General features: G+C 35.0%; 1 protein-coding gene across 4 annotated transcripts in view; it reads right to left on the reverse strand.

The window, feature by feature from the left end:
* actn1 (actinin, alpha 1) overlaps window positions 1-14641 on the reverse strand; it is a 118012-nt gene that overhangs the window by 69390 nt on the left and 33981 nt on the right. For all 4 annotated transcript variants that reach the window (XM_062041261.1, XM_062041262.1, XM_062041260.1 and 1 more), the window contains exon 2: window positions 15-129. In XM_062041261.1, the coding sequence (XP_061897245.1) occupies window positions 15-129 (115 nt within the window). The remainder of the gene's footprint in view (window positions 1-14; window positions 130-14641) is intronic.

Raw genomic sequence — 14641 nt, forward strand, 5'->3', positions numbered from 1 at the left:
TTCTCCTTTTTTACCAGAGATGACCTCCAATAGGAGCATCAGTTTGAGCCCGTCCCGAAAGTCCTCCTCGATGTTCTCGATTTGTGTGCCTGCTTTCCTTAAGTGAGAGTTACACCAAGCTGTGAATGTCTGCAGAGGAAAGCAAAGTAAATATGTATTGAGTCTTAAAGGTGTTCTTATACACTAGCATTCAGGAAACACCAACTTTGTAAAACAGGCTTCGCTACACATCTTAGAATCACAACTGCAGTCATGGTTGTTGCAGGTTTGATCAATTATTTTTTCTTCAGTGAATACGCACAAAAAATGGATGGATATATATATATACATTATATATATATATACATTATTTATATATATATATATATATATTTATATATATATATATATATAATATTATGCTAAAAATAGGGGTGCACAAAAAATGGATGGATGGATTTTATATATATATATATATATCCATCCATCCATCCATTTTTTGTGCACTTATATATATATATATATATATATATATATATATATATATATATATATATATATATATATATATATATACATACATATATATATATATATAAGTGCACAAAAAATGGATGGATGGGGATATATATATATATATATATATATATATATATATATATATATATATATATATATATATATACATATAAAATCCCTCCATCAATCCATCCATCCATTTTTTATATATATCCATCCATTTTTTGTGCACTTATATATATATACAGTGGGGCAAAAAAGTATTTAGTCAGCCACCCATTGATTGTCAATGGGTGGCTGACTAAATACTTTTTTGCCCCACTGTATATATATATATATATTATGTTAAAAATAGGGGTGCACAAAAAACGGATGGATGAATGGATGGATTTTATATATATATATATATATATATATATATATATATATATATATATATATATATATATATATATATATATATATATATATATATATATATATATATATATATATAATCCATCCATCCATCCATCTTTTGTGCACTTATATATCCATTTTTTGTGCACCTGCAACAATATATATATATATAATATATACTGTATATATATACAGTACAGGCGAAAAGTTTGGACACACCTTCTCCTCTTTCAATGTGTTTTCCTTATTTTCATGACTATTTACATTGTAGATTGTCACTGAAGGCATCAAAACTATGAATGAACACATGTGGAGTTATGTACTTAACAAAAAAAAGGTGAAATAACTGAAAACATGTTTTATATTCTAGTTTCTTCAAAATAGCCACCCTTTGCTCTGATTACTGCTTTACACACACTTGGCATTCTCTCGATGAGTTTCAAGCACACCTGTGAAGTGAAAACCATTTCAGGTGACTACCCCTTGAAGCTCATCGAGAGAATGCCGAGAGTGTGCGAAAAAGTAATCAGAGCAAAGGGTGGCTATTTTGAAGGAACTAGAATAGAAAACATGTTTTCAGTTATTTCACCTTTTTTTTGTTAAGTACATAACTCCACATGTGTTCATTCATAGTTTTGATGCCTTCGGTGACAATCTACAATGTAAATAGTCATGAATGAGAAGGTGTGTCCAAACTTTTGGCCTATATATATATATATATATATATATATATATATATATATATATATATATATATATATATATATATATATATATATATATATATATATATATATATACACAAACACACATATGCTTTCTCCATGTAACCAATGTAACCAATAATAGATTGCGAGAATCAGTTTGAATCGAGAATCTTGTTCAGAATCAATTACAAATTAGTGCTTCTAAGAGACGTATACTTTGCCAGAGACAAACATAGCTCATTAGCATTCAAAAACACTTGTGGCATATCTGAGAATGATTTAAAATTTTGAGAAGTACAATAATATTTTATGAGACAATACAATGCACTCGACTGTTCTCTGGTCTATTGTAGCCTACTAGATTGTCTAGATTGTGTACATACAGCACTCGTAGATGTAATAGTAGTACTAGCAACCTTTACAAATGTGAATGATAGTGTACTTGGGAACTGTGTACACTTTGTACTAGTAAGGGTAATTTTCTGGCACGCTGATGTCAAACACGTGCAAAGGGACTAATGATCAGCAGCATGAATGCCTCTTTATGATCCTCTGTGCTAATTACACCCTGAGCCCAAATATCAGGCACCATGTTTCCTCCAGAGATCCCGAGGAGGACCTACAGAAGCTGAGCCAGGCGGTCCATGAAAGCCAGCTCTGTGTTTCCCTGGCCGAGCGCTCTTGGCGCTGACATCATCCCCTAAAAGGCAGTCGTACGAGGGTTTGTTTTGCTGTCAAAACAGCAGAAAGGAAACGGGGTGTAACAATGTAGAAAAATGAGTCCAGATTAGACAGCGCTTCATTTCCAAAGACAGAAACCACTAAAATAGAGATTTACGTCAACTGGCAGCCCTGCAAACGCCCTGCTGCCGCTTGGATGTTAGAGTACTTTATAGGCCGCAACCGCACTCCCATCTTTCAATGAATGTGGAGAACCTCACCAAAGAAATTCAAAATATTTGTTTTATTCTAACTAATAAAAACAATGGTGAACAAAGCAAAAAACAATTATTTAACTAGTAGAAACATTAGTAAACTAAATATTTTTTTAAATTCCAATAGAAAACATTTTGTTTTCCAACTGGTAGAAATGATGGTGAAAAAACTATATTTTTTATTCCAGCTAGTAGAAACGATGGTGACCAAAGTATTTTATTTTAACCCAACTAATAGAAACTAAGGTGAACAAATAAATTATTTTATTCCACCTAGTACAAACGATGGCGAATAAGGTACATTTGTTGTTCCAACAAGTAGAAACGATGATGAACAGAACACATTTTTTATTCCAACTCGTGGAAACTATGGTGAACAAAGTGCATTTTTAATCCCAACTAGTAGAAACAATGGTGAACAAAGTATGTTTTTCATTGCAAATAGTAGAAACTATGGTGAACAAAGTGCATGTTTCATCCCAAACTAGTAGAAACGATAGTGAACAACGTATTTTCTTTGTTCTAACTCGGGAAACGATGGTGAACAAAGCGTATCTTTTTTATTCCAACTAATAGAAACAAGGGTGAACAAAGTATTTTTATGTAAAATTAATAGAAACGATAGTAAACATAGTACATTTGTTTTCCAACTAGTAGAAACTGGTGAACAAAGTATTTTTTTAAATTAGTAGTAATGATAGTAAATATAATACATTATTGTTCCAACAAGTGAAAACAATGGTGAACAAAATACATTTTTTATTCCAACTGGTAGAAATGATGGTAAATAAAGTACTTTTTTTCCCCAACTCTAAAAACAATGGTGAACAAAGTATTTTTTTTATTCCAACTAGTAGAAACGATGGTGAACAAAGTATTTTCTTTATTCTAACTCAGGAAACGATGGTGAACAAAGCATATCTTTTTATTGCAACTAATAGAAACAAGGGTGAACAAAGTATTTTTATTTAAAATTAGTAGAAACGATAGTAAACATAGTACATTTGTTTTCCAACTAGTAGAAACTGGCGGACAAAGTATTTTTTAATTAGTAGTAATGATAGTAAACATAGTACATTATTATTCCATCTAGAGAAAATAATGATTAATAAAGTATTTTTTTAATTCCAACTGGTAGAAATGATGGTGAATAAAGTACATTTTTTCCCAACTCGTAAAAACAATGGTGAACTAAGTATTTGTTTAATTCCAACTAGTAGAAACGATGGTGAACAAAGTATTTTCTTTATTCTAACTTGGGAAACGATGGTGAACAAAGCATATCATTTTATTCTAACAAATAGAAACAAGGGTAAACAAAGTATTTTTATTTAAAATTAGTAAACATAGTACATTTATTTTCCAACTAGTAGAAACTGGCGGACAAAGTATTTTTATGTAAAATTAATAGAAACGATAGTAAACATAGTACATTTGTTTTCCAACTAGTAGAAACTGGTGAACAAAGTATTTTTTTAAATTAGTAGTAATGATAGTAAACATAATACATTATTGTTCCAACTAGTGAAAACAATGGTGAACAAAATACATTTTTTATTCCAACTGGTAGAAATGATGCTCGATTCTACCAGTTGGAATAAAAAATGTATTTTGTTCACCATTGTTTTCACTAGTTGGAACAATAATGTATTATGTTTACTATCATTACTACTAATTTAAAAAAATACTTTGTTCACCAGTAAAGTACATTTTTTTCCCAACTCTAAAAACAATGGTGAACAAAGTGGGTTTTTTTGTATTCCAACTAGTAGAAACGATGGTGAACAAAGTATTTTCTTTATTCTAACTCAGGAAACGATGGTGAACAAAGCATATATTTTTATTGCAACTAATATAAACAAGCCTAAACAAAGTATTTTTATTTAAAATTAGTAGAAACGATAGTAAACATAGTACATTTGTTTTCCAACTAGTAGAAACTGGTGAACAAAGTATTTTTTAAATTAGTAGTAATGATAGTAAACATAGTACATTATTATTCCATCTAGAGAAAATAATGATTAATAAAGTATTTGTTTTATTCCAACTGGTAGAAATGATGGTGAATAAAGTACATTTTTTCCCAACTCGTAAAAACAATGGTGAACAAAGTGGGTTTTTTTGTATTCCAACTAGTAGAAACGATGGTGAACAAAGTATTGTCTTTATTCTAACTCAGGAAACGATGGTGAACAAAGCATATCTTTTTATTGCAACTAATAGAAACAAAGGGTGAACAAAGTATTTTTATTTAAAATTAGTAGAAACGATAGTAAACATAGTACATTTGTTTTCCAACTAGTAGAAACTGGTGAACAAAGTATTTTTTTAAATTAGTAGTAATGATAGTAAACATAATACATTATTGTTCCAACTAGTGAAAACAATGGTGAACAAAATAATTTTTTTATTCCAACTGGTAGAAATTATGGTAAATAAAGTACATTTTTTTCCCAACTCTAAAAACAATGGTGAACAAAGTGGGTTTTTTTGTATTCCAACTAGTAGAAACGATGGTGAACAAAGTATTTTCTTTATTCTAACTCAGGAAACGATGGTGAACAAAGCATATATTTTTATTGCAACTAATAGAAACAAGCGTAAACAAAGTATTTGTATTTAAAATTAGTAGAAACGATAGTAAACATAGTACATTTGTTTTCCAACTAGTAGAAACTGGTGAACAAAGTATTTTTTAAATTAGTAGTAATGATAGTAAACATAGTAAATTATTATTCCATCTAGAGAAAATAATGATTAATAAAGTATTTGTTTTATTCCAACTGGTAGAAATGATGGTGAATAAAGTACATTTTTTCCCAACTCGTAAAAACAATGGTGAACAAAGTGGGTTTTTTTGTATTTTAACTAGTAGAAACGATGGTGAACAAAGTATTTTCTTTATTCTAACTCAGGAAACGATGGTGAACAAAGCATATCTTTTTATTGCAACTAATAGAAACAAGGGTGAACAAAGTATTTTTATTTAAAATTAGTAGAAACGATAGTAAACATAGTACATTTGTTTTCCAACTAGTAGAAACTGGCGGACAAAGTATTTTTTATATTAGTAGTAATGATAGTAAACATAATACATTATTGTTCCAACAAGTGAAAACAATGGTGAACAAAATACATTTTTTATTCCAACTGGTAGAAATTATGGTAAATAAAATAAACATTTTCTCCAACTCTAAAAACAATGGTGAACAAAGTGGGTTTTTTGTATTCCAACTAGTAGAAACGATGGTGAACAAAGTATTTTCTTTATTCTAACTCAGGAAACGATGGTGAACAAAGCATATATTTTTATTGCAACTAATATAAAGAAGCGTAAACAAAGTATTTTTATTTAAAATTAGTAGAAACGATAGTAAACATAGTACATTTGTTTTCCAACTAGTAGAAACTGGTGAACAAAGTATTTTTTAAATTAGTAGTAATGATAGTAAACATAGTACATTATTATTCCATCTAGAGAAAATAATGATTAATAAAGTATTTGTTTTATTCCAACTGGTAGAAATGATGGTGAATAAAGTAAATTTTTTCCCAACTCGTAAAAACAATGGTGAACAAAGTGGGTTTTTTTGTATTACAACTAGTAGAAACGATGGTGAACAAAGTATTTTCTTTATTCTAACTCAGGAAACGATGGTGAACAAAGCATATCTTTTTATTGCAACTAATAGAAACAAGGGTGAACAAAGTATTTTTATTTAAAATGAGTAGAAACGATAGTAAACATAGTACATTTGTTTTCCAACTAGTAGAAACTGGCGGACAAAGTATTTTTTAATTAGTAGTAATGATAGTAAACATAGTACATTATTATTCCAACTAGTGAAAATAATGGTGAACAAAGTAATTTTTTTGATTCCAACTGGTAGAAATTATGGTGAATAAAGTAATTTTTTTTCCCAACTCGTAAAAACAATGGTGAACAAAGTTTTTATTTTATTCCAACTAGTAGAAACGATGGTGAACAAAGTATTTTCTTTATTCTAACTCAGGAAACGATGGTGAACAAAGCATATCTTTTTATTGCAACTAATAGAAACAAGGGTGAACAAAGTATTTTTATTTAAAATTAGTAGAAAGGATAGTGTGTGAATCTGAGTGTGAATGTTGTCTGTCTATCTGTGTTGGCCCTGCGATGAGGTGGCGACTTGTCCAGGGTGTACCCCGCCTTCCGCCCGATTGTAGCTGAGATAGGCTTCAGCGCCCCCGCGACCCCGAAGGGAATAAGCAGTAGAAAATGGATGGATGGATGGATAGTTAACATAGTACATTTGTTTTCCAACTAGTAGAAACTGGCGGACAAAGTATTTTTTAAATTAGTAGTAATGATAGTAAACATAGTACATTTTTATTCCAACTAGTGAAAATAATGGTGAACAAAGTAATTTTTTTGATTCCAACTGGTAGAAATGATGGTGAATAAAGTACATTTTTTCCCAACTCGTAAAAACAATGGTGAACTAAGTATTTTTTTAATTCCAACTAGTAGAAACGATGGTGAACAAAGTATTTTATTTATTGTAACTCGGGATGGTGAACAAAGCATATCATTTTATTCTAACAAATAGAAACAAGGGTGAAGAAAGTATTTTTATTTAAAATTAGTAAACATAGTACATTTATTTTCCAACTAGTAGAAACTGGCGGACAAAGTATTTTTTTAATTAGTAGTAATGATAGTAAACATAGTACATTATTATTCCAAATAGTGAAAATAATGGTGAACAAAGTAGATTTTTTATTCCAACTGGTAGAAATGATGGTGAATAAAGTAAACAAATGTTCCCAACTCGTAAAAACAATGGTCAACAAAGTAATTTTGTATTCCAACAAGAAACGATGGTGAACAAATCAAAAGGTTTTATTCCAACTAGTAAAAACTGGTGAACAAAGTATTTCTTTATCCAAACTAGTAGAAACGATAGTAAACATAATACATTTATTAAATTATTGTGAACAACGTAAGATTGCTTTATTCCAACAACTAGAAACAATGATGAACAAAGTAAATGTTTTATTCTAACTTGTACAAACGATGATGAACAAAGTAAATTTTGTATCTAAATACTGTAGTTGAAACGATGGTGAACTAAGTACTTTTTGTATTCCAACTAGTAGAAAGGATGGTAAACTACATACATTTTGTATTCCAACTACTAGAAAGGATGGTAAACTACATACATTTTTTACTCCAACTAGCAGAAAGGATGGTGAACAAAGCAAATTGTTGCTCAGGGAAGCTTAGCAGAGCCTCAAGCGTGGTGAGGACATGAAAAGGCTGAGTAGTCAGCAAACAGCAAGTGGTAGATCACAAAAGGAATGTTAGCTTGTTACAAGGTTTGCAAGGTTTGATCTGGGCTTGGCGAGCAGCCTCCTACTGATGAGCATTAGCTAGCCCTCCTGCCGCTCCTCTTAACTCTCTGCACTGTCACATGACCTGCTGACTGTTATATGGCAACATTACAGTGCAGGATGAGGAACCCTGCAGGTGTTTTGAGGTCATGGTGGGGCAGGGACCCTAGACGACTGCCCAAATAGTGGAGAAATGATGGTAAAGGTGGATTTAATGTGGATAATGAAGGAAAACTGACACGCTTTAGAATCAGAATCAGAATAGTTTTATTGCCATTGTTTGAGAACGGGTTCACAAACTAGGAATTTTTCTTGGTGCAATCGTGCAACGTAAAACACAATACACATATTTGGTAATAAAAAGAGCTGTAATTGAGCTATCAGATCTTGTTATAGACTTAGAAGGAATTCAAGGAACTACTGTTAGGAGTTATTATTCATGTGTCTGATGGCCGAGGGGGAAAAAACTGTTCAGGTGTGGCAACTAGGCCACAAGAAACAACCAACGGGACCTTAACTTGAACTTTAAGGTGAATAAAAGTTACACTGAAGTCATAGTAACCAAATAGCAAATCCGTTGCAAAGGATCAATTTGTTCTTGCAAAAAAGTGTGGGCATTCATACCAAGGAAGTACATGTTGGATACATTTTATAAAAATGCCCTAATGCTTGCCCCTTAAACCTAACCATACTGAAATTATGACCACGAACATGTTAAACAAAAGCTCGAAAGAAATATCTTTGTTAGGTAATGTAGAGCTTTAATTATCATACGATTTCCTACAAAAACCTATGGAAACAGATAGCAGAGCATACTTGCCAACCTTGAGACCTCCAAATTCAGGAGATTGGGGGGTTGGGGGGTGGGGGGTGTTAGGGGGGAGGAGTATATTTATAGCTAGAATTCACTGAAATTAAAGTATTTCTTATATATATATAAACAAAATAAATACTTGACTTTCAGTGAATTCTAGCTCTATATATATATATATATATATATATATATATATATATATATATATATATATATATATATATATATATATATATATATATATATATACACACTACCGTTCAAAAGTTTGGGGTCACCCAAACAATTTTGTGGAATAGCCTTCATTTCTAAGAACAAGAATAGACTGTCGAGTTTCAGATGAAAGTTCTCTTTTTCTGGCCATTTTGAGCGTTTAATTGACCCCACAAATGTGATGCTCCAGAAACTCAATCTGCTCAAAGGAAGGTCAGTTTTGTAGCTTCTGTAACGAGCTAAACCGTTTTCAGATGTGTGAACATGATTGCACAAGGGTTTTCTAATCATCAATTAGCCTTCTGAGCCAATGAGCAAACACATTGTACCATTAGAACACTAGAGTGATAGTTGCTGGAAATGGGTCTCTATACACCTATGTAGATATTGCACCAAAAACCAGACATTTGCAGCTAGAATAGTCATTTACCACATTAGCAATGTATAGAGTGTATTTCTTTAAAGTTAAGACTAGTTTAAAGTTATCTTCATTGAAAAGTACAGTGCTTTTCCTTCAAAAATAAGGACATTTCAATGTGACCCCAAACTTTTGAACGGTAGTATATATATATATATATATATATATATATATATATATATATATATATATATATATATATATATATATATATATATATATATATATATATATATATTTTTTTTTTTTTTTTTTTTAATATATATATATATATATATATATATATATATATATATATATATATATATATATATATATATATATATATATATATATATATATATAAATAAAATAAATAAATACTTGAATTTCAGTGTTCATTTATTTACACATATACACACATAACACTCCTCTACTCATTGTTGTATTTGAAAGTGCAATGCTTTGCAGCCAGTAGCACAGCCTTTGAAGGAGCATAGGTATTGATTGATTGAAACTTTTATTAGTAGATTGCACAGTTCAGTACATATTCCGTACAATTGACCACTAAATGGTAACACCCGAATAAGTTTTTCAACCCGTTTAAGTCGGGGTCCACGTAAATCAATTCACGGTATGGGCAGTGTAATATTCTGGGTTGGAGTCAATAACCAGGCGAGGTGATGAAGTTACGTCTCTTTGCTTCATACTTCAGAACCGACTCCCACACTTGCCGTCAGGGTGCGCAATACAACGTAAACCGTTGGCCAACGAAAAAGTAACCACAGAACACTATACCCAACATTCACCAGGAGATGGCAACAAACAACTTAGATCACTCTGTTACAGGCAGCATCTGTGAAATGTAATTTGCAGGAAAGGAGTGAGTTTAGGGTTGAATTGTCCATCCTCGTTCTATTCTCTGTCACTCGTCGTCACCATGACTGCCTCTTCTTTGTTCTTCTGCTTCGTCTCCTTCTTGTTGTGTGTGCAGTTGTGCACTCTCCAAAAGCCGTAGATGTTATAACGTGACTGGGCCGGCACGCTGTTTATATGAAGGAAAAGCGGACGTGGCGACAGGCTGTCCTCACTCAGGGGGCGTGCCTCAAGTCCGGCTGGAAATCGGGAGAATGGTTGTCCCGGGAGATTTTCGGGAGAGGCACTGAAATTCGGGAGTCTCCCGGAAAATTCGGGAGGGTTGGCAAGTATGTAGCAGAGGTCCATGCTAACAGGCACGATAATGTCCGATGCTAATGCTTTTGGCACATAAGCTAGCACTAACAATGTTTACTGTGTGAGATTAAAAAGCTATGCAAGCTTTAATACATTTGTGTCCATCAAAATGATAAGTGACAAAGCACAACTACAGTAGCATGTACATGTTGCGTAAAGACAACATGTTGCATGAAGACAAGATGTTTCTGGAAGACAAGATGTTGCGTAAAGACAACATGCTGTGTAAAGACATCATGTTGCGTGAAGACAACTTGCTCAAGAAGACTAAACGTTGCGGGAAGACAAAACGTTGCGTGAAGACAACATGCAGTGTAAAGACAACCTGTTGCAAGACAAGACGTTGCGTGAAGACAACATGTTGCGTAAAGACAACATGTTGCGTAAAGACAACATGTTGCGTAAAGACAACATGTTGCGTAAAGACAACATGTTGCGTAAAGACAACTTGCTCAAGAAGACTAAACGTTGCGCGAAGACAAAACGTTGCATGAAGACAACATGCAGTGTAAAGACAACCTGTTGCAAGACAAGACGTTGCGTGAAGACAACATGTTGCGTAAAGACAACATGTTGCGTAAAGACAACATGTTGCGTAAAGACAACTTGCTCAAGAAGACTAAACGTTGCGCGAAGACAAAACGTTGCATGAAGACAACATGCAGTGTAAAGACAACCTGTTGCAAGACAAGACGTTGCGTGAAGACAACATGTTGCGTAAAGACAACATGTTGCGTAAAGACAACATGTTGCGTGAAGACAACATGTTGCGTGAAGACAACTAATTGCAAGACACACCGTTGCGTGAAGACAAAACGTTGCGTGAAGACTACATGTTGCGTGAAGACAACATGTAGCGTGAAGACTACCTGTTGCAAGACAACATGTTGCGTAAAGACAACATGTGTAAAGACAACATGTAGCATGAAAACAACCTGTTGCAAGACAAAACGTTGCGTGAAGACAACATGTTGCGTAAAGACAACACGTTGCGTAAAGACAACACGTTGCGTAAAGACAACACGTTGCGTAAAGACAACACGTTGCGTGAAGACAACTAGTTGCACGACACACCGTTGCGTGCAGACAAAATGTTGCATGAAGACAAAATGTTGCGTGAAGACAACATGTAGCGTGAAGACAACCTGTTGCAAAACAAAACGTTGCGTGAAGACAACGTGTTGCGTGAAGACAACATGTTGCGTGAAGACAACATGTTGCGTGAAGACAACATGTAGCGTGAAGACAACATGTAGCGTGAAGACAACCTGTTGCAAAACAAAACGTTGCGTGAAGACAACATGTTGCGTGAAGACAACATGTTGCGTGAAGAAGACAAAACGTAGCGTGAAGACAACATGTTGCGTAAAGACAACATGTTGCGTAAAGACAACATGTTGCGTAAAGACAACTTGTTGCGTGAAGACAACTTGTTGCAAGACAAACCGTTGTGTGAAGACAACGTGTTGCGTGAAGACAACGTGTTGCGTGAAGACAACGTGTTGCGTGAAGACAACGTGTTGCGTGAAGACAACATGTTGCGTGAAGACAACATGTTGCGTGAAGACAACATGTTGCGTGAAGACAACATGTTGCGTGAAGACAACTTGTTGCGTGAAGACAACTTGTTGCGTGAAGACAACTTGTTGCGTGAAGACAACATGTTGCGTGAAGACAACTTGTTGCGTGAAGACAACTTGTTGCGTGAAGACAACTTGTTGCGTGAAGACAACATGTTGCGTGAAGACAAGTTGTTGCAAGACAAACCGTTGTGTGAAGACAACGTGTTGCGTGAAGACAACATGTTGCGTGAAGACAACATGTTGCGTGAAGACAACATGTTGCGTGAAGACAACTTGTTGCAAGACAATCCGTTGTGTGAAGACAACTTGTTGCAAGACAAACCGTTGTGTGAAGACAACGTGTTGCGTGAAGACAACGTGTTGCGTGAAGACAACATGTTGCGTGAAGACAACTTGTTGCAAGACAAACCGTTGTGTGAAGACAACGTGTTGCGTGAAGACAACATGTTGCGTGAAGACAACATGTTGCGTGAAGACAACATGTAGCGTGAAGACAACATGTTGCGTGAAGACAACTTGTTGCAAGACAAACCGTTGTGTGAAGACAACGTGTTGTGTGAAGACAACATGTTGCGTGAAGACAACTTGTTGCGTGAAGACATGTTGCGTAACTAAACAAGGCGTTCTACGTGAGCACCTTCTCTGTCTGTCAATCATCACAAAGTGAGGCCTGCAGAAAGTCAAGAGGGTTCAAGAGCAGGCCAGATCTGCTCTACATCCCACATGTGTCAGCGGACATGGCAGCCTCCTGAGGTACAACTCAGCATGTTTGTGTCAGGACGGAATAAAAAAAAGCTGCATTGAAGAAACCCAAACCCCTCCCTCTCCGCCCCTCCCCCGATAATGGTCGTCAGTTAGGAAACTATTTCTGCTGCACGTCTGCCACTTGCATATTTTCTTGTGTCTTTCATAGAAAAAACCGAGCAGAGAGAAAGATTCTTCTTCCATATGACAACACACTTTACCAGCGACAGCAGGAAGTCAGATATAAACACATAAATGTGCAGTTTTTGAAACAAATGACCTTACAGCGGAGAACTTATGTAAGAGAAGATGCTCCAAATAGGAAACTAGACAATTATGAGATCATGACACTGGATGGAGCTGGCGTAAGTCTGATCGCAGACTACTCTCAGGTACAGTTTTATATAGTACTGTCTTGACAGGAAAGTGAATATAGAGAATAAAAGCATGTTCTCCATGCACATACAGTATATTCTTCTGCAGTAATAGGAAAAAAGGATGTGGTGCACGTTAGAATTCCAGGGAAATGCAAGCCACATGTAGCGTCTAGAAACACACGTATCCTGGTAGTACATCTGCCGTGTGACAAATAAATCTCAAGTTCACATAAAAACTCCTCAAGCGGCGTAACCGGGGGAGCAATGCGACGTCTCCAATGTGAAAAACAGATTGGACTCCGCGGGGGGGACGACGGTGTGATGGTGCAAAAAGGCTCCGAAGAAAGCGAGAAGACAGCGAAGTTGAAGCTTGGACAGAAAAGGCAGGGAAGACGAGGTCAGAGGCAGGAGGCAAGCGAGTTGAACGTCGTCTGCTAGAATAAACAACACAGAAGTTCATTTGAGGGAGCGCTTGAGGAATTGGAAGGGAACCTCGGCCAAGGAACAAATATTCATGTGGGTCAGACAAGAACTGCTCTGATGGCTGAACCTGGAGGACAAGAGTATTGGGACACTCCAGCAAAAGTTGTCCCCGCTTTGAAGCAATTACCGCGTACTAGGGCTGGGCGATATGGCCTTTTATTAATATCTTGATATTTTTGGGTCATGTCACGATACACGATATATATCGCGGTATTTTGCCTTAGCCTTGAATGAACACTTGATGCATATAATCACAGTAGTATGATGATTCTATGTGTCTACATTAATAAAAAGATGACATATCAAAACAACACTAAACTAAAGGCCTACTGAAAGCCACTACTACCGACCACGCAGTCTGATAGTTTATGTATCAATGATGAAATCTTAACATTGCAACACATGCCAATACGGCCGGGTTAACTTATAAAGTGCAATTTTAAATTTCCCGCTAAACTTCCGGTTGAAAACGTCTATGTATGATGACGTATGCGCATGACGTCACTAGTTAAACGGAAGTATTGGTACACCATTGAATCCAATACAAAAAGCTCTGTTTTAATCTCAAAATTCCACAGTATTCTGGACATCTGTGTTGGTGAATCTTTTGCAATTTGTTTAATGAACAATGAAGACTGCAAAGAAGAAAGTTGTAGGTGGGATCGGTGTATTAGCGGCTGGCTGCAGCAACACAACCAGGAGGACTTTGACTTGGATAGCAGACGCGCTATCCGACGCTAGCCGCCAACCGCACGGATGATCGGGTGAAGTCCTTCGTCGCGCTGTCGATCGCTGGAACGCAGGTGAGCACGGGTGTTGATGAGCAGATGAGGGCTGGCTGGCGTAGGTGGATAGCTAATGTTTTTAGCATAGCTCTGTGAGGTC

Source organism: Entelurus aequoreus, linkage group LG03, assembly GCF_033978785.1.
Source record: "Entelurus aequoreus isolate RoL-2023_Sb linkage group LG03, RoL_Eaeq_v1.1, whole genome shotgun sequence".
Classification (NCBI taxonomy): domain Eukaryota; kingdom Metazoa; phylum Chordata; class Actinopteri; order Syngnathiformes; family Syngnathidae; genus Entelurus; species Entelurus aequoreus.